The sequence below is a fragment of the Eschrichtius robustus genome, chromosome 14 (assembly GCF_028021215.1).
Source record: "Eschrichtius robustus isolate mEscRob2 chromosome 14, mEscRob2.pri, whole genome shotgun sequence".
Taxonomy (NCBI): Eukaryota; Metazoa; Chordata; class Mammalia; order Artiodactyla; family Eschrichtiidae; genus Eschrichtius; species Eschrichtius robustus.
This window is the reverse complement of record NC_090837.1, coordinates 3647078-3666560: the sequence shown is the minus strand read 5'-3', so window position 1 is coordinate 3666560 and position 19483 is coordinate 3647078. Positions and strand designations below refer to the sequence as shown.

General features: G+C 50.1%; 1 protein-coding gene across 2 annotated transcripts in view; it reads right to left on the bottom strand.

Moving 5' to 3' along the window:
* Nucleotides 1–201: 201 nt before the first annotated feature.
* Nucleotides 202–19483, bottom strand: part of SLC15A4 (solute carrier family 15 member 4) — a 28450-nt gene continuing 9168 nt past the window's right edge. Inside the window, exons 3-8 of one of the 2 annotated variants that reach the window (XM_068563355.1) lie at nucleotides 18554–18722; nucleotides 18043–18120; nucleotides 17427–17595; nucleotides 7174–7329; nucleotides 5933–6091; nucleotides 202–1285 (exon numbers count right to left, since the gene is read on the bottom strand). In XM_068563355.1, coding sequence (XP_068419456.1) covers nucleotides 1137–1285; nucleotides 5933–6091; nucleotides 7174–7329; nucleotides 17427–17595; nucleotides 18043–18120; nucleotides 18554–18722 — 880 coding nt within the window. In that variant the 3' untranslated portion in view covers nucleotides 202–1136. The remainder of the gene's footprint in view (nucleotides 1286–5932; nucleotides 6092–7173; nucleotides 7330–17426; nucleotides 17596–18042; nucleotides 18121–18553; nucleotides 18723–19483) is intronic. The other variant, XM_068563356.1, reaches the window with a different exon arrangement.

The window sequence follows — 19483 nt, the reverse complement described above, 5'->3', positions numbered from 1 at the left end:
ATACAGAGCAGGCTCAAGAATCACTCTCCTAGAGAAATCAAAGGTCTGCATCAGGAACAGGTATTTTATTGTGACTTTTTGTCAGTTCCTGACCCAGGACCCTTTACCCTGTGACAGTCCAGGAACGCTCATGACGTCCACACGTAAACGCAAATACACGACGACTGTGGACAGACCACGCAGAGAAGGAGCCAGTGGGTCTCATATTCGAGGTGCTTTTTATAATAAAATTATACCAAAAATACAGCAACAAACAGACAACAGTTTATTAGACAAAATGAGAACCCCCATGTCGCGTACAACACAACCAGAGTCGGTGACTGCGGACAGCTCCGGTTCACAGTGAACACTCCCCACCGTCTCCAATCACACCAGTGCTGTTCAGAAGAGGGGTTTCCTTCCACCCACCGTGGTGGGTCTTTAGTCTCGACGGTACCAGAATGAAACTGTACACAAGGACTGACCAGGCAAGGTTTAAAACATGCGTTAGGCTGCTCTGCAGGTCGAGATGGAACACACGGTCTTAAATAGTTTTTAATGAAACATCATGCTCCTAAGGAGAGAGCAACAAGAAAGCAATGGCGACGGTTTAAGCGCTCAGCGTTACGTGAAGCGGCAGACGGAACACAGCCACCGGCCGCCTGTGCCGAGGACCCGCACGGGCAAGACCTGTGGCTCAGGAGACAAACCATCAACGGGACTCTCCTATAAACCCTCGGCAGCACCTGACCACACTTCTATTTCTTAACAAACCCTCCCCTTCCTCAACACAAACAGATGTTTATTCATCAGAGGAGAAGAAAGCGAGAGCGTGTCCTGTGGGAAGGAGAGGACGAGGTCTGTTTGACACACCGGGAAGCCAACCAGCACGGGCGTCGTCTCCCGAGACTTTAAGCCGCGGCAGCAGGTGTCTGTCAGAGGGCAAACCAGCTGCAGGGTGACCAGGGGCCTTTAGCAGGGCTCAACCACAGGAAGGCACTTACCTAGGCCGCCGGGGGGGAAAAGAAGGAACCAACCCCAGCACCATGCAAGTTTTAGGGAAGTCAGCTGTTTGCTCTCCGAGCCCCCAGAGCACCTTCCCACGGATCTGTCCGTCCATCTGTCCGTCCAACAGACCTGACGGGGGTGCAGGAGCATCAGGTCCTCCTGCTGGCGGGCGTGCCGTTTGCTCTAGACCGCTGCAGGTCGTATTTCACGGAAACAATAAGGAAGAGCAGGAGGGTAGCTCCTTGAATAGCAGCCAGAAGAAAAAAGTAATAGTTCAAATAGCAGCCGTTGATGTTGCCTAGAAAAAAGAAAAGAAAAAGCAGCACGGAAGCTGCACTTAGAGAGAGAGTTTAAAAGATTTTATGTATTTAACTTGGTTCCTACGAAGGTCAGGGTGACTTTTAACTGTGGTCATTAAAAAAGGAAAAAAAAGGCCTTCCCTGGTGGCACAGTGGTTACGAATCCGCCTGCCAACGCAGGGGACACGGGTTCAAGCCCTGGTCCAGGAAGATCCCACATGCCGCGGAGCAACTAAGCCCGTGCGCCACAACTACTGAGCCTGCGCTCTAGAGCCCGCGAGCCACAACTACTGAGCCCGCGTGCCACAACTACTGAAGCCCGCGCACCCTAGAGCCCGGGCTCCACAATAAGAGAAGCCACCGCAATGAGAAGCCTGCGCACCGCAACAAAGAGTAGCCCCTGCTCACCGCAACTAGAGAAAGCCCGCGCGCAGCAATGAAGACCCAACACAGCCAAAAATACAATAAAATAAAATAAAATAAAATAAAAAGAGAAAAAAGAGAGAAAAGAATCCTACCCCTAATTCAAAATACACAAGTGCTTTGTTTCCAAAGCCACTGAGAAGTCAGCTGCGTCTCAACACGGGCTCTGGGCTGGGGCCTCCTGCTCCCCACATGAGGAGGAGCCCCCCACGGTCTCCACGCCAGATCCTGCAGCGGATGGCCCTCCTCGCCTGGTTCTGCAGTCTGCACACGTGCCAAGACCGCGCGCGCATCGGGCCAGGACGCAGCCTGGACGTCACGTCAGGTGTGAGTGCTGGACTCCCGCGTCGTCACCCGACCTCAAACAAAGCACCGTCACAGGCCGGGACAGACGGCTGGACGCGCACTCCACGCGCCAGGGGGACGCACAGCTTGCTTTTCGCATTTCTCCTTAAAAACTTCAGGCTGCAGGCTGAGACACAGGCGCCTGCTTTCACCCTAAGAGCTGACACACCGAACGGCCGACTCTGCCCCGAGCACCACGCGAGGCGCGCTACGTGCGAGGCTCTGCTCGGTGCCCGACCAGTGCCGAGGCGGCGGAGGTTAGGGGCGCGGACCGCGGCGCTCCACCAGGGAGGCTCAGACCCCGGCGTCTGGGTCTCGGGGACCAGGTTCCCCGCCTGTCAAATGTGGAAACGGCACCCGGGCCACGCGGCCGCCTCCCCCTCACAGGCCCCGTTAGGAGCCCCAGTCCACACGTAGGTCCGGGGCCACCAGGGCTGTAAACCTGCCGTCTGTCCCCTGAGAAGCGGCCGCGCGGCGTGGAGACGCAGGGCTGTGTGTAAGGACACCAGAGCCGCACACAGCGTGCCACCCCGGCTCCCAACAGACGGCCGTCGCCACAGCCCTGGAACGGTGGACCGCTGACGCCGCTGGTCGGACACACTGCCGAACAGAGGAGCAGGGAGGGGCGTTTCGTCAGCAGCGCCTCTAGAGGATGCTGGCGTCTTAGGAAGAAAGCGGCTGTGCTCTCTGACCGGCTTCAAAAGCATCTCCCACTGGCTTATTTAAGATGCCAGACTTCCTCTCCTCTGAAGGTCTCTGTCAAGCTGGGTTATTCTGGAGCTTCCTTTTTCTGCCTGAACGTATACTCATTAAAATCAGATGCTTAACACTGCTTGTATTTAACAGAACTAATGAACAGATATAATACACATGTTTGTATAATAAGCACTCGCATGTTTTTAAAGAATTCTCACTCCTTCAGGCTGTAGAAGACAACGATTTCGTAAGTTTACTGCTTTGGGGGGAGATCCAGTAACACGAGAGTTTCTACCTGACCGTGCTGTTTATTCAGCAGGGGTCACAGAGCTGAGACAGCGGTTTGGTCCTCGTTGCGACCGGGCTCCACCCTGGTCACGGAGACCCCGGTCCACCCCGGACCCTGGTTTGCAGACGCCAGCGCTGCAGTGCTGGTTGGTGGCACCGCAGCAAGGCTGTCGTCACAACACCAATCACGCCGTTCTAAGCGCCAGCTCTGAAACATCCATCTTCCCAAACTAAAGAGTCATTTACAACTTGCAAAGCTCAAAGCGGGCAGGCCGAGCAAACCGTACACGGTGTTTTCCCTGCCAGGGCCGGTCGCAGTCTGGTGTTAGGAAGGGTATTCAGAACTGGGTCCACCACCTAGAAGTGATCACCCTGTACTCTCTTGGGCCTCTTCACAGGCAGAAGGTAACTGCATATAAAGACGGTAAATTTTGGGTGTTTCATATTTGATCAGACAGACTCCTGGACCCCAATAAACAAGCTTCATGTGTCCCCCAAACATATGCACAAGAACATTCCCAGCTGCTTTATTTGTGACAGCCTCAAACTGGAGACCCCACGAACACCCACACGCAGAACAGATAAATGAATTCTGACTTATTCGTACGACGGATACTCCGCAGAAATAACAAAGAACCAATCACTGGGATGACCCTGAGAACTCAGTGCTGAGTGAAAGGCCACGGTCACGGCAGAGGACGAGAGAGGCCACAGGACTCAGCAGGGCCGATGTCAGAACAGAGTTCATCTTGTTGGGGGCCGAGGGCTTAACTCAGAAAGGACAGAAGGAACCCTTCCGCGTCCTGCATTCTGATCTGGATGAAATGCACACCAAGCTGTGCACTTGAGACCAGTGCCCTTCACAGTACGGATGTGACCCCCCATCTGAATAATAATAATAATGAGGACAAGCAGGCCTGGGGAGGACAGGGAGAGCGGAAAACAACGAGGTGAGAATCTGGGGACGCTTCCTTCAGATGTGGTCCTGGAACCTGGCAGGAAGTTATCCACGTGTCAGTCAGGAAATGCTGAGCCAGCCCCACTGCCGCCTGAGCCCACCCCACTGCCGCCTGAGCCCTAATGCAGGCAGACCTGCCGAAGGGCAGAGCGGGGAGAGCCCAGGACACAGAGAAGCCGTGAAATCTGGGATCACACCTGCTGCTCCTCCGACAGGAACAAGGACTGGGGGGCAGGGGGAGGAGGTGTCACCTGTCCCAGTCTCTCTCCAAACCACCGCCCATGACAGCCACCTGCCCCTAACGAGCGGGAGCCGACCTGCCACGTCCTCTCACATCACTGGACACGGGGCTCCGGGCAGAAGGGACTGAGGGAAAACAAGGAGAGGCCACCTTGCACTCGTGTACAGGGCAGCCGATCCAGGACACACGACAAGGCGCTTCTCTCTCGTGAAAATAGCACAACAAACAGGATCCAAGTCCAGCATCTGGCCACGTGTGCCACGTGCATCAATACTGGACATAAACCTCACAATGAAAAGTTTTACAATTACCTGTCAGAAGTAAAGGATGAGTGACAGGTAAACTACCAGTTATTAAATTAGTAATGGCTGGAGGGGGGGGGATGGATTAAATCACTGGAAAGCAATGAGAATGACAAAAACCAATCGATCCTTTAAGATACACGTGAGAGTAAAAAAACAGAATCTGTATCTTAAGAACTACCGAGGTGTGGTCCCTATAACAAGTCTTTCTTTGAAGGAGGTCTGTCGCACGTACAAAACAGATTACGTGACAGCAAGAGCGCAGGAGAACTCCCAGAACCCTGTGTACCTGGACTTACCCTCCGAGGGGCAGGAGAAATGGGCACAGCCCCTCCTCAGCACAGCCAGGAAGGCCTGCCCCGCACACCAGTGGCTCTCACAGCCGCACCAGCTGGACACATCACCAATGGAGCCCGGGGGCGGCAGGGGCTCCAGTTCTGGAAGTTGCATCAGGGGTCTCTGGGCCGAAACGCCCCCCTCAAGACGGGAATTTTAACTGAATCATGGGAGGGCTTTTGGAATTCTGCAATTTCTGGAGAACAGCCTCTACGCTTTCGCCAGATTTTCAAGGGGATTTAGAACCTACAAGTGGCTCAGTACCCAGGGGGTACTGAGCACAGAGAAGCCACAGAATCTGGGATCACACCTGCCGCTCCTTCTACAGGGGACGGCAAACGCCACATGCCTATACAAGGAAAAGCAACATGGTGGTTTTTACTGGTAAAACATACAAAGAAGAAACACACCTCCATCTCCTGGGTCTGTTTAAAGGCTATCATAAATACGGAAACAGCAAAGCTTTCATCTCTCGGGAGTGATTTTGCTCAAGATGCCACCTACTGGTATTAGCTGCAAAATCCCATTATGATTGATAATGAGTAATACTTGTTTTTAACAAGGCAACTTATCTCTCTCTTTTTTTTTTTAACAGCAGGAAATTAAAAGGTACCATCAGGAAAAGAAAAAAAATACGAAAATAAGATACTGGGTTGGCCAAAAAGTTCGTTAGGTTAGTGAATACGTTGTTCAATAAAGTTCTTCATGAAAATGAAAAACGTGGCTTTACTTAAAACCGAACAAACTTTCTGGCCAACCCGATAAATGAAGGGAAGTTTGTGATACAGATTTTATTTGCCTCATATTAAAATAAAACTAGTGCTGGACCTGAAGGTGGGAGGGTCAGTCTACTCATCACCGACGCGCCGAGAAAGCACCAGCCACACGGCCGCTGGTGGAGGCCGACCTGGGGCAGGAGAGGCCCACCCGTGCCCAGGAGACCACCAGGGACGTGGGTAAACGAGGGGAGGCGGGCGGTCTGACGGGGCGCAGGGGGCAGGCCGGGGGCGCTGGTCACTGCCTACGATGGGGAGCGGGGCCGCGAGGGGGGCCTCACCGAAGTCCGTGTGGCTGCTCATCCACCCGATGGCCCTGAGGGACACCAGCGCCAACAGTCCCGAGCCCACGAAGGACCCGACGCCAGAGAAGAAGAAGAACAGGCCCATGATGGCGCTCTGCATGGACTTGGGGGCGGCCGAGTACGCGAATTCCAGGCCTGGGGAAGAAAAGGAGGGCGTTTTGGGAGAGGAGCGGGGTGCCCGTGCCGCTGCCCTCGGACCCCCGGGCTGTTGGGCGCGGCTCTGAGACCGCACCGGGCTGGCTGCTCGCCTCCTGCGGTCACAGCCCCTAGAGACTCCGGGAGGTGGCCAGTCACCTCCCGCCCTCACCCCTGAAGGCAGCATTTGACTTGTCAGCTCTTGGAATTTCTCATTCCTCATGGAAAGAGTCTGAAGAAGCAAAATTTGCCTACATTCTCAACTAACGGGAGTTTGCACACAAAGTACTTACACTAAAATGGGGAAATCTACTCAGGAATTCTATCTGAAAGGCAAGGAATCTGAGAACAGTTTCAGCAGGTGCATCTATAAACCGAATCACCGCTGTAATAAGCAGACATGGAGATTTGCACCGTGCTCTAAAGGAAGGGCCACCCCGTGCAACTTATTCCCTCCACAAGTTCATCAGCCAGCCCGCATGAGCTCTGCAGGAGGCAGGAGAGGTGAGAACCGCCGCCCTCCCAACCCCACCGCTCTGGGCGTCACTCATTTTCTCCTTCCCTCGCTCGCAGCAGCTGGGAACAGGCCTGCACAGGATTTACTTGTCCACATGTCACCACGTGATCTCACCAATAGGGAAGAGAGGCCTGTGAGAACAGGTTTTACAAACTAGGTTTGCTTCCTTATAAATCTGAACGAAGACACAGAGAGCCAGGCAGCGAGGGACCCCCGAGGCCCGGCCGTGGCGGCAGGCCTGCAGGGCTGCTCGGTTACTAGCAGGTGCCAGGCAGCCCCTACGGGGGGTCTTCCTTCTTCTAGCCTCTCTCCTGCGGACCCTCTACGGTAGGTGAACTGCACGTTGATGTCTTGGGGATCCTTTTACACCAAGAAAGGAGAGCCTCAGCCGTAGCACTGCTCTTTCCTCACCAATTCACATTCTGCACCACAAGTGCCCGCCAGCACCCACCAAGCACTGTGCTGTTTCTGTCTCGACGCAGCCTAACAAAGAAGGAAACAGCACGGGCTTCATCGTGCTGCGACAGGATTGGACGCGGACGCCCAGACAGGAAGGAAACCTCACCTGCGATGCTCGCAAATATCTCACTGACGCCAATCAGCACGTACTGAGGGACCTGCCACCAGATTGGCAAATCCGCAGCATAGTAAACGACATTTCCAATGGTCTGGTTAATGGTCTTCTCCTTCACGAGGTCCAGCCGTTTGCTTTCCAAAATTCCTACAATTCATAAGTAGGTTATGAGCATTTATTCATTAACATTTGCAATTAAACTCAAAAACTAGATGCTTGGTACAAGATGTCTGTTGATGATTCTGAGAAATACATGAAAGGATAATGCCCAATGACATAGCTTCCCCCAGAACCCCCCGACCTCAGGAATCTCCCTACTTTCAGCTTCCGAGGTAGGTTACTAAAAAACAGAGGTCACATAATCCATACTTCATGGGGACGCTCTGCGGTGCCTTATAAAACCAGTGTTCTACATGGTTAACGCAATCCTCACATCTCTGGATTGCTCACCTAAACACCTTTTATTTCTTTTAAAAGGAGGAGCAGGGGAAACCTAAACAGTCCTGCAATAAAAAGATTAATTGTGCTATTTACTTATCAGAAGGTAATAAATTTGGAGATGTTTTTCCCTTCAAGAGAAGGGACTTAAGCTGATTCACTGGTCGTCATCACTATTACAAACCACCACTACCACTACTAATGCCAGTTTCCTTGTGTAGACGGGCTTACCTTATCAGCAAAGTAGAGTCGTTCCCCCCTTATGCCTGAAACCCAGGACAGTTCCACATCCTACATATACTGTGTTTTTTCCTGCACACACATACCTCTGATAAAGTTTAATCTATAAATCAGGCACAGTAAGAGATTAACAACAGTAACTAATAATAAAATAGAACAATTATAACAATATACAGGAATAAAAGTTATGTGAAGGTGGTCTCCCCTCTCTCTAAATGTCTCATTGTACTGTGGGTATTTTCAGACCACTGTTGACCGTGGGGTCACTGAAACCACGGAAAGCAAAACCAGGGATAAGGGGGAGGACTGTAGCCCGGACTTTTCGAACCACCCTCTGCGCCCTCAGCAGCACCAAGACCTCACTGGATCATCGGTCATCTGTCTCGCGGGGCAGAAAGACGTGGGAAAATAAGCAAGATCAGAAACAGCGACTCTCCACAAAACAAAAGATAAGCAGATCAAAATAACGCTTAAAACAACAACGTGTAGGACCAATTTCTTAAGGTAAAGATGTCGCTAGGTTTTGTTTTTAAAGGGTTCTAATTGCAAATGAAATAACGGGCCATAATATCTAATGTATATGTAAAAATATACGTATTTAAAACCGTATGAGGAAGGACAGGAGTCTGGGTAGAGGACCACGGAGTATATTAAAAATATTCCTTTTAAAACCTGAGCATGGGGGCTTCCCTGGTGGCGCAGTGGTTAGGAATCCGCCTGCCAATGCAGGGGACACGGGTTCGAGCCCTGGTCTGGGAATATCCCACATGCCGCGGAGCAGCTGGGCCCGTGAGCCACAACTACTGAGCCTGCGCGCATGGAGCCCGTGCTCCGCAACAAGAGAGGCCGCGATAGTGAGAGGCCCGCGCACCGCGATGAAGAGTGGCCCCCGCTCGCCGCAACTAGAGAAAGCCCTCGCACAGAAACGAAGACCCAACATACCAATCAATCAATCAATAAAAAAAAAAACAAAAAAAACCCTGAGCATGAGAAAGGACCAGGCTATCACTGACCGGATGAAAGACAAACTTTGGAATCTGCAGCCCACAACACATCTCAAATGAAATGTCCAAACAAAGAGAAAACACATCAAAGGGCCAAGGGAAAGAGAGACCTCCCAGAGGTGAGTTGACCTTCACACCCGTCCTGCGACGGAGAAACACAGAGCGGGCCCAGGCGTGCAGAGCGCTCACGACAGAGCGCTTGCTGCTCCGGAAAGGGGCGCGTGCGGCTCGGCCCGGCGGTTCTCAGGACGCTGGTGGTGGCATCAGGGGCCCTGTCCACAGTGACAGCTCTGCTCCCTGGCAGGGCAGCGGGCAGCACCAAGGGGGCTGTGGCGCCAGCCTGGCTGGAGTGCCTTCAACACACAGGATAAAGCACTGTGGGCTTCCCTGGTGGGCTGAGCTCCAGCCAGCCCGGGGCCGCTGCCCTGAGACCGGAAGATCACTGCACCGTGTTGGCCACTGACCCTCTAGCTGGAAGGGCTCCGTCCAATCCAAGAGCAGAGAGGGAAGCACCCACTCAGCCTGTTTTAGGGGAATAGATACTGAAGCTGGAGAAGACTCTTGTCCTCCACAGGAAAGGCAAGAGAGGCTTAAGACAGTGCGTGTGTGTCTGTGTGCGTGCGTGTCTGTGTGTCTCTGTGTGGGTGCATCTCTGTGTGTGTGTGTGCGCGCGCGTGTGTGCGGCTGTCTCTGTGCGTGTGCATGTCTCTGTGTGTGCATGTCTCTGTGTGTGTGTCTGTGTGTGCACGTGTGTATGTGTGCGTGTCTCTGCATGTGTGTGCCTGTGTCTGTGTGCACGTGTGTCTGTGTGTGTGTCTCTGTCCGTGTGTGTGCGTGTGTTTGTGTGTGTGTGCGCACGTGAGCGTGTTGGGGCAGTACTGGTGGGGACGATACACGGATCTAGCACTTCTGCAAGGCCTGGCAGAGAACGGAAGTAAACTGTCGGACGGGATCTGCTCTGCGCTCTTATTAGTTAGGAAAGCATGACTCCGTGAGGACTGGGGGTGAACGGGTAACGGAAACGAAGGGGCGCTGGCAAGGGGGACACAAATAACGAGGGTCGAGGCCCAAGAGGCAAGGACGTGACAAATCACTGAAGCTCCTCTCTGGTGGGCCGGCCGGCCAGCGCAGAGAACAGAGGCCGAGGGAGAGCGCGAGCCCTCCAGACAACGCAGGGGCCGCGCAGCCGGGAGAGAGGCCGGCAGAGCTCCTGACGGACGGGACCAGGAGCACGGGACGGGGCCAGGAGTACGGGACGGGGCCAGGAGCATGGGACGGGGCCAGGAGCACGGGCACGGCCGACATAAGGGCAGATGCTGGGAGAGCCGGCAGAGCCATCGACGGGCCAAATTCTTCAGTTAAAGACACGGACTCACATCAGGTCAAAACGGAAGAAAACCCAACGCTGCGGGCGAGGCAGGAACTGAAGCGTAAAGCGGCAGAGGTCTGCGTGAGGGAGAGGCCGAGCAGAGCCACTGAGAAGGGAGGCGTGCCAACTGCAGCGCGCGGGCATCAGGAGAACACGCCGAAGGTCAGGCGCACGGCCCTGCACCCGGGCGCCGCCTCGTCCACGCTCGCCGCGAGCCCGGGAGAAGCAAGCCGGAGCCGGCAGCCGGGCAGAGACAGGGGCGCTGGTCTCAGCGACCGTCCGGGTGTGAGCTGGGCTTCCGCCGGGCCTGAGGGTCCCCGGGTGTGCCCCCCACCACAGCGCTACTGCCCGAGGACGGCACGTGCCCTCCCCAGGGACGACACAAGCCACAGACCCTCGTGAGCGAAACGCCGTCATCTGCTAGGAGTGCAGCGAGGCTCCGAGACACACGAGCCCTGCCGGTCCTCACCAGAGCGAGCAGGTGGGAAGACGAGGCTCTGCCGGGCAACTGGCGGCATCGGAGACCCAAGGGCAGACCCAGGTCCCGAACTTTAGGGACACTTAACACCTGTGCCCTCGCGGGGCCCCGTTCCAACCGGCCTGCGCTGCCGCGTTCACCAGACCCCGCCCAGACCACAGCATCCCTGCACACAGGCCGTCGCCGTGATCCCAGGCCCCTGGCAGCACTGGACTTCAGGGCTCCCGCTATAAGGGATCCGACCCACTCAGCGGATGGTAGGACAACCTGCGAGCCAACCTATGCAGCACCCCACGAACGTTTTTAGAAAGTAACACTGGCCAAAACGGAAGCCTTGAAGTCCACGGTACAGAATTATAAAGCCAGGATCTTTCCCAACTCCTCAATTAAAGCTTTTTCATTAACAAATGGATAAACAAAAGCATCAATATTATGAAATGAAAAAACTTCTCTAAAATTACTCTTGGATCAAAAAGAAAATAAAAACCATAGTTTCAATATTCGTAGCAAGAAAAAACACATTACAACAAATCAAAGCGCAAGAGACCTTGGTAAAGCAACAGTAACAGGCCAATTCATGCCATTATGTGGTTTTTACTGTTAAGCAAGAAAGAACAAATAGACGTGAAGAATTTAACTCAAGAAATGAGAAAAAAAAACCCCACAAAACAAACCAAAGGTAATAGAAATTAATATCTTAAATTCTTCACTTAGAAAACATGAAAACAATCAAATGATAAATTCAAGACAGACGTCTAAGGAAAAATTATAAAATACAGTCTTGGCAAGCCTAACAAAAAAAAGAGCACATAAAACAGGGAAACTAGACACGAGGAAGGAAACACAACAGATTTATTTAAAACACTATTTTTATCTCCACTCTAACAATTTTTCTAAAACTCAATAAATGATTTACTAGGGACCTTAAAAAAAATAAAAAGCTTAAGTGATTCAAGAAAAAACAAGATCTGCACAAAACTGAGAAAAAGGTAGAAAAGTTTTATTTCCTTTCAGAGAGGATGTACTCATATGATTTTCTAGGCAAAGACGTGGAACTTCCTGGGAGCAGACAGATAATTCTCATCCTGTTAAAATACTCCCTGCCTTCAGAAATAGGGAGTTTGGACTTCCCTGGTGGCACAGTGGTTAAGAATCCACCTGCCAATGCAGGGGACACAGGTTTCAGCCCTGGTCCGGGAAGATCCCACATGCCACGGAACAACTAAGCCCGTGCACCACAACTACTGAGCCTGCGCTCTAGAGCCCGCGAGCCACAACTACTGAAGCCCATGCACCTAGAGCCCACGAGCCGCACCTAGAGCCCACGAGCCACAACTACTGAGCCCAAGTGCCACAACTACTGAAGCCCGTGCGCCTAGAGCCCGTGCTCCGCAACAAGAGAAGCCACCGCAATGAGAAGCCCGCGCACCGCAATGAAGAGTAGCCCCCGCTCGTTGCAACTACAGAAAGCCCACGCACAGCAACGAAGACCCAACACAGCCAAAAATAAATAAATAAATTTATTCTTTAAAAAAAGAAAAGAAATAGGGAGTTTACCAACACCTTTTATGAAGCTGTATAACCCTGACACCAAACCAGACTGATGTTGGTTAGACAGAGACGCACAGTCGCTCAATAAAAGCAGATTATTGAGCAGATTGGAATTAGCAGATTCCAATCAGACCTTTTAACAAACAGGGTGTATTTTAGAAATTCAGGAACAGTTAAATACCAGATGTTAAAATAAATAAAAAACATGAGCAGCCAAAGGCAGGGAGGTGGGGTGGAGTAAGGAGGGCATGCGATCCTCCTGAAAACCAAACTAAGATATTTGAGAGAAACTCAACATTCATTTCTGCCAAAAACACAAACTTGAAATAAAGCTTAGATATTTAACATCGTCAGGAGTCCGTATGCAGACTAAGAGGCGAGAGTGAACTTTCCACGGTGAGGAGGTGAGGTGCTCTCAGCGAAGTCAGGGACACAGGGGGGGCGCCCATGACCACCAGCAGCCTTAGACAAGGCCGGGCCACCCTGCCAAACAAGGAGAGACACGGGGAGGCGTGGCAGGAAGGCAGGAAAACGGGACTCCCCGGTGGTCCAGGGGTTAGAACTCAGCGCTCTCACTGCCCAGGCCCGGGTTCAATCCCTGGTCGGGGAACTAAGGTCCCACAAGCCGTGCGGTGAGGCCTGAATAAACAAATAAATAAATACCTTCTTTTTATAAAGAAGGCAGGAAAAGAAACTATGTTAATTTCAAGACGAGCGACCGTCTGAAAATAATTCACTGAAACTCAGAATTTTAAAAAATCTCCTAGGTGAGAAACCAAAATACATAAAAGCAGTTAGGAATAAACTTAACATAAGATGTATAGGACCTAAATGAAGAAGCATATAAGACTTCACAAGATGTCATAAACAAAATTAAAGGGAAAATGAAAAAAAATGGGAAAAAAATATTCGTAAAATGAGATAAAATTCTGAGTAGTGACCATCTACACTCTATTACAAGAAAAACCCACTAGAAAACTGTTCACAACACATGAACTGTACACAGAATAGAATGTCTGACACATTTTGGGAAGAAGTCTTAAGATCACTCATAGTACACATTAAAGATATACAATGCTATAACCCTTCAGATAAGAGAAGATGAACAGAACACAATCATCAGTGTGACAAGGGCACGGTGAGATCAGACTCGCATCGGCACGCGGCTCTGGCCCTTTCATGCGACATGGGCACACGTGTGCAGACGTGTCAGGGTGTACACACAGCACTGCTTCAAGTAAGGACAGACTGGAATCAACCATCATGTTTAATAAGAGGACTGGTTTTAAAAACTGATAGTACGGCCCAAAATGGAGTATGATGTCGTTGTCAAAAACCATAATTTAAATTTGTAATTGACTTGGAAAAATGGTATGTATTATATATAGTACACAAAAATAGCTTATAAACTGTGAATAGTTTGTTCCATTTCTGTTGTTTAAAAAAGAACAATTTAGCTGTAATAAAATATTCTAGGAAGATATAAACACAGGTGTAGGTGTCATCACTGGATGGTGGGATCAGGGGTGAATTTAGGTCTCCTTGCACTTTTATCTATGTATTTTTAACGACCGTGGATTGACTCTAGGATAACAGCTTTTAAAAAAGTGCTGTACTGCGCGTCTGGAGCCTGTGCTCCGCAACAAGAGAGGCCGCGACAGTGAGAGGCCCACGCACCGCGATGAAGAGCGGCCCCCACTTGCCACAACTAGAGAAAGCCCTCGCACAGAAATGAAGACCCAACACAGCCATAAATAAAATAAATAAAAAAAAAAAAAAAAAAAAAAAAAGTGCTGTAGACCAGTGGTTCTGAACTCCTTCCTAACGAAAGCTATGACCCAGAAAAAGGCACTCAGATGATTCTGTCTCCATTCCAGGATGCTCTCCATGCCCTGAAGCCCGGGCACGGACTCCTGCCTAAAAACCGCTGTGGTAACAGGGCATCCACGGCACAGCTGAGAGGAAGAGCAGACCGTGAGGCACACAGATGGGTACCGCCAGCCTGGGAAGACGGAAGGTAACTCTGTCATGTACACACATCAAACAAGGATGCAGTGATTACACTTCCAGGGATTCAAGAAGTAAAGCAATTTCACTGCAGTGATTACCTAAACACCCAACAACAAAGGATTGCACGTGAATGTTTGACACGGAAGGATATTTTAGGTTTTTTTTTTTTAAAGCAGGTGACAAAGGAAGTATAAACACACACACATCACATCATACATAATTTTTCCCATGCACTTGCAGAATGGTGGTAGAGGATTTCCTTGGGTGGTGGAATTATGAGTGCTTTAATCTGTGTGTATGTGACAGAGAGAGAGAGGGAGAGAGAGAAGGAAAAGGAGGAGGAGGAGGAGGAGGGAAATGGGGGGAGGTGGCTCATCTGTATTTGGGGGATTTTTCTACCCCCCAATAGTAACAAGCATAGCTTTTATTACACTTTTATGGTTTCCTTACACTTAGTTTTCCTTCATCAGGCTCAAATCTGCTTACACATCAGGATCTCATTTTCGCAAACACAGAAGGTGTGTGTGTATGTATGCAGAGACACACAAACAGGATTAGACAGATACACACCATCCCAGGAATGAGCATCTCTGGGGAAATTACAGTTGATTTTTATTTTCTCCTTTATGTTTCTAAGGTTTCCTTTTCTCCAGTGAGCATCTATGATGTTAGTAAATTAAGAAGACACACAATTTTTAAGGGGAAAGGAAATATGACAAATTAACACACTTCTTTTTTTCTCAAGCAGACTAGAAGAAACCCCTTGGACATGCTTGATTCTCATCTAAGAAAATTTGAAGAAAGAATTATTACCAGCAGGGATGGTACTAAACGGAAGATCCTTATTTATTATGGTTGAATGTAGTAACTTAAAAGGCAAAATAGTCACTTTTCTATTAAAACTTTGGTTTGCTGCAATGATTTCAGGTCTCTATTCAAAGATCATTAATGTTCCAATTAAATAATATTCACTGGAGCTGGAAATGAAACGGCACGTAACACCGGTTACTGCTTACATTAAATTTAATAAATTGTGCTTAAGTCCAGTTGCCAGGTATTTAAACTCTTTAAACCGGTGACCAGGGGGCTTCCCTGGTGGCGCAGTGGTTGGGAGTCTGCCTGCCAATGCAGGGGACACGGGTTCGGGCCCTGGTCTGGGAGGATCCCACATGCCGCGGAGCAACTGGGCCCGTGAGCCACAACTACTGAGCCTGCGCGTCTGGAGCCCGTGCTCCGCAACAAGAGAGGCCGCGACAGTGAGAGGCCCACGCACCGCGATGAAGAGTGGCCCCCGCTCGCCGCAACTGGAGAAAGCCCTCGCACAGAAACGAAGACCCAACACAGCCAAAAATAAATTAAAAAAAAAAAAAAAAAAAGCCATGGAAAAAAAAAAAAACAAAAAAAAACCGGTGACCATTAAGCTCCTTCCCAACATCTAGCCACTCAGCAAAGAGAGCCTCTTTAGGACACCAGCCTCAGCGGTGTTTTCCGCGTGTAAGTGATCAATTCAGATGCTGAAGTTCAGAGCGGTCATGGTCACACGGTGCAGAGCACCTGCCTCTCTGCAGGCGCCCGTGGCCACCTGACGGCAGCCCGACCTGCTGAGCAGAAAGTCAACTGCCGGCACGGCCCGCACTTTTAAGACAGCACTGCCTGCCCCGCTGGACAACAGTCACCCGTCTGCTGTCGCTTCCCACGTAAACAGGCAAAGAAACCACCGGGAAGCCCCCGGGGTTCTCAGGGCAGCCCGGAGAAGCTATCCAGCCATAAATGAAACTGGAAGACGAGACGGTATTAGAGAAACCAAAGCCGGAGTCTGCTAGAAAATGCCTGGGGAACCAGCAACCTCCCCTTTCCCACAGGGAGAGGACAAGGACTCCCTTCCAAGGGGTGTGACTGGCTGGTCGGGGCACAGAGAGGGGGCTCCCCGGCCCAGGAAGAAGCCGGGCCCACGGCAGGCACTCAGGGCACCACCCCGGCACAGCGGCTCTGCCCATCACCGATTCTGCGGCATGAGACCTGCAATCAGAGCCCCGCTGTAATCCAGCTCTCGTTTGCTCTGGCTTTTACTTCCCCATGTGCACAGCACTGGAAGAGAAACGAATCACACAGCAGAAACGTCATTCAGACACGCCCTCCCTTTAACTACCTATTTGATAAAGAAAGAACATAACTGTCCCCTAAGATGTCCCAGTGTCTGCAATATAGAAGTCTTAAGCCTAGGGACTCATTTCTTCAAATCTACTGAGTACTGTATCAGTAGCTACTAGGCCTATACTGAGTGCCACGTTCGCCCTGGCGAGAGTGGATGAGGCCGCTGTGAAGCGCTGTCGGGAAGTATTAAACTCCATCTCAGCCGTGCTCACCATTACATTCCTCACAACAGAGATGATATAAGGGTGACTCAGGAACAGCAGCTTTGCTTGTCTTGTTATGTAACTAAGCTATTTCACGGTTCAATCATTTTCAAATATTAATGAAGGAAGAGCTCCAAAGCAAGGTGAGAAAGTCAGCAATACCTCAGTTTTATCAGCACACGATATGTCAGCTTATACTTCAGAATCTAAGAATTATGCAAACAGAATGGAGCCCCCAAGAGGTGCGAGAATACTCAGGCATTAGTTCTTAACCTCTTTCTTTTTTTCTGGAGGATGGAGGCTGGTTACAAACCTGTATTTGATTTAAAAACAAAACAAAACAAAAAAACCTTTTGCTCCAGGAAGATGTACGTGAAATTTTACATTTAAAAGTGCAAAGCGTTCAGGGCATATGGAGCTGATTAATGGACCTGACGTTAAGAATCATAGCTCTGAGGATTATTTAGCACCTCTAATTTATGACATTTCATCTACCCAGCAGTTAACAGTCGTCTGAAATCTAAGTCACTAGGAGCCAACAAGCCGCCTTCGATTCAACCCACAAGTCACTTTCCAGAGCGTTTCACCGGTTACAGTTCTAAAAACAACAGACAACAGACAAATCCTTAGGAAACAAATCTTACGCTTCACAAATGAAAAACTAGAAAGTGAACACCACGCAGGTTTAGAATAACCTGTATGTGTCCTCTTTTGAAGTACACACACTTCCTGAGTGCCACGCAGCGTGTGGCCACCTTCCGCATCACCCACAACCGGAGCCAGAAACGGCTTCTCACCTGCTGCGAAGGCCGAGCACATCACGAAGAACATGCCCACCGCGATCCTCTTCAAGGACGATGGCAGCAGCCCGTTTCTTCTCAAGATGGGATCCACCAGTTTGTCTTTCAAGGGGATTAACAGGAGGATGAGCACAGCATCGAACATGGTCAGCCAGGCTGCCGGAAACTGCAAGCGGGAGACACAGGAGACACCTGCTTATTTTTTTGCAGTGTCGGCAGTCACTCGTTTGACAACTAACACCTAAATGGGAAAAGCTTATTTCAAGAATAGTTCATTTGTACAAAGTATAACCTCCTAGGAAAATAGCCCGTCTCAAGACACTGGTTCTGAGAAAAGGATTCCATTTCTAAAGGGATTTGCATTTGTTCTTCTGTGCTTTCTCGGGGGAAAGAAGAATCAGGTGAAATATTAACGTCAGGAGTCAACTTAATCTAGCAAAGGACAGAACCGATGGGAAACAGTCTCAGAAATAAGTAAAAATTCCATTTCAATAGGAATGCTTTTGGTTCAAGCTAACTGCTGTCATTACAAAGTATCTACCATTGGTAGAAGAAAGCCATTTGTCACGTAAACCCCCAAAGACAATTTTCAGATCATTTCAACTGTTCTCACCGTATGAGGATTGGTAGTAATACTGGAAATTTCTGGAATCTTCAAATGAAGACTTTGCAAAACATACGTCGTCTGCATCTGGGTGTAAAAAGCAGCTGTCATTACACAAGCACGGCTGTCACTCACTCGCAGCGTGCGCCCTCCCCCACACTACACTGTGCTGAGACTTGCAACGCTCAGGTTTGAAAACACGGGTCAATTACTTGGTCACCATAAAAGTCGTCTGGAGATGAACTTTGAAAAAGAAGTAACCATTATCCCAATGAGAAACCATATTAAAAGGTGGGGTCTGGAAAAACAGAAGCATCCCCATTCTTAGCTTCGTTTTAAGGTTTTCAAAACATTTCAATCAGCAAAAATGAGTCCGTAACTAAAAACAAGATTCCAAGATCCTGAAGACTCATGACAAAGAAAGCCAGGAACCCTGCACCCTTCAGTGACGGCCAAAACGAGTGCCGGGGTAGCGTTCACGGGGAGATAGAGGAAATTAAACCTGAATGTCACCACTCACTTGAAAATACACTGTCCAGTAAGGTATCAAAGCCAAGAAAACGGGGACAATCTTGACAAGAGCTTTCACATCTTCCACTTTATCTTCCGGGAATGGCCCTCCATGAGACATCTTACATGAATCAAACAGACTGTGTTTAGAAGATTGCTGAAAGACTCCAATGCCTTCACTTTGGGAAATAAAATGAAGGAATTAGTTTTCTTCCACCCCCAGAAATCAATTATTTGGTAACAAATTAAGTTTGGAGGTAGGAAACCAGCTTGCTGTGCTGAATTTGCTTAAACTCCATTCTGTTACCTACTAACCGTCCCCACCCAATACAGCTACCTAGATTATTCCTCAACACTGGGACACATGGACACAGCCGGCAGGACTTCCTAGCCAGAGTGAGACTGTGGCCACCATCCTCTTCTTGAGACTAGGAGATACGGTAGGAGCGCCCCTCACCGTCTGACAGGTGGCTGACCTCATCCCCAGCGCTGTCACACTGGCCACCAGCCCCACTGTGTTGGGGAAGGCCCGCAGTTTCATCCGAAGCTGATGACAACTACATCAGCTGCATCGCTGGGTGAGCATTTGAAAAAATTACTGTGCCGGACTGTTTGGATTTTAAATTAGGTCATTTATCAAATGTCAAGACTTGACGACCACACCGACTTTGTTACAAGCCCGAGCTGCTTTACTGTTACACCAGTGTGACCGGGAGGGAGGCTCGCAGGGAAGCCACCAGCTCTTCGGCGACGGAAGAGCCGAGGGGGGAAGGGGCGACGCTCCTGGCGATGACGATAACGTGACGATGTGACCTCCCACGAAAGCGCCCTCATCAGCTAGCTACCGTTAACCGGGCTCTCACTAGCTTACTGAGGCCTCGCACTGACCCTATGAGAGGGGGCCTTTCCCACTGCACGAGAAGGAAAAGACGGCTTTACA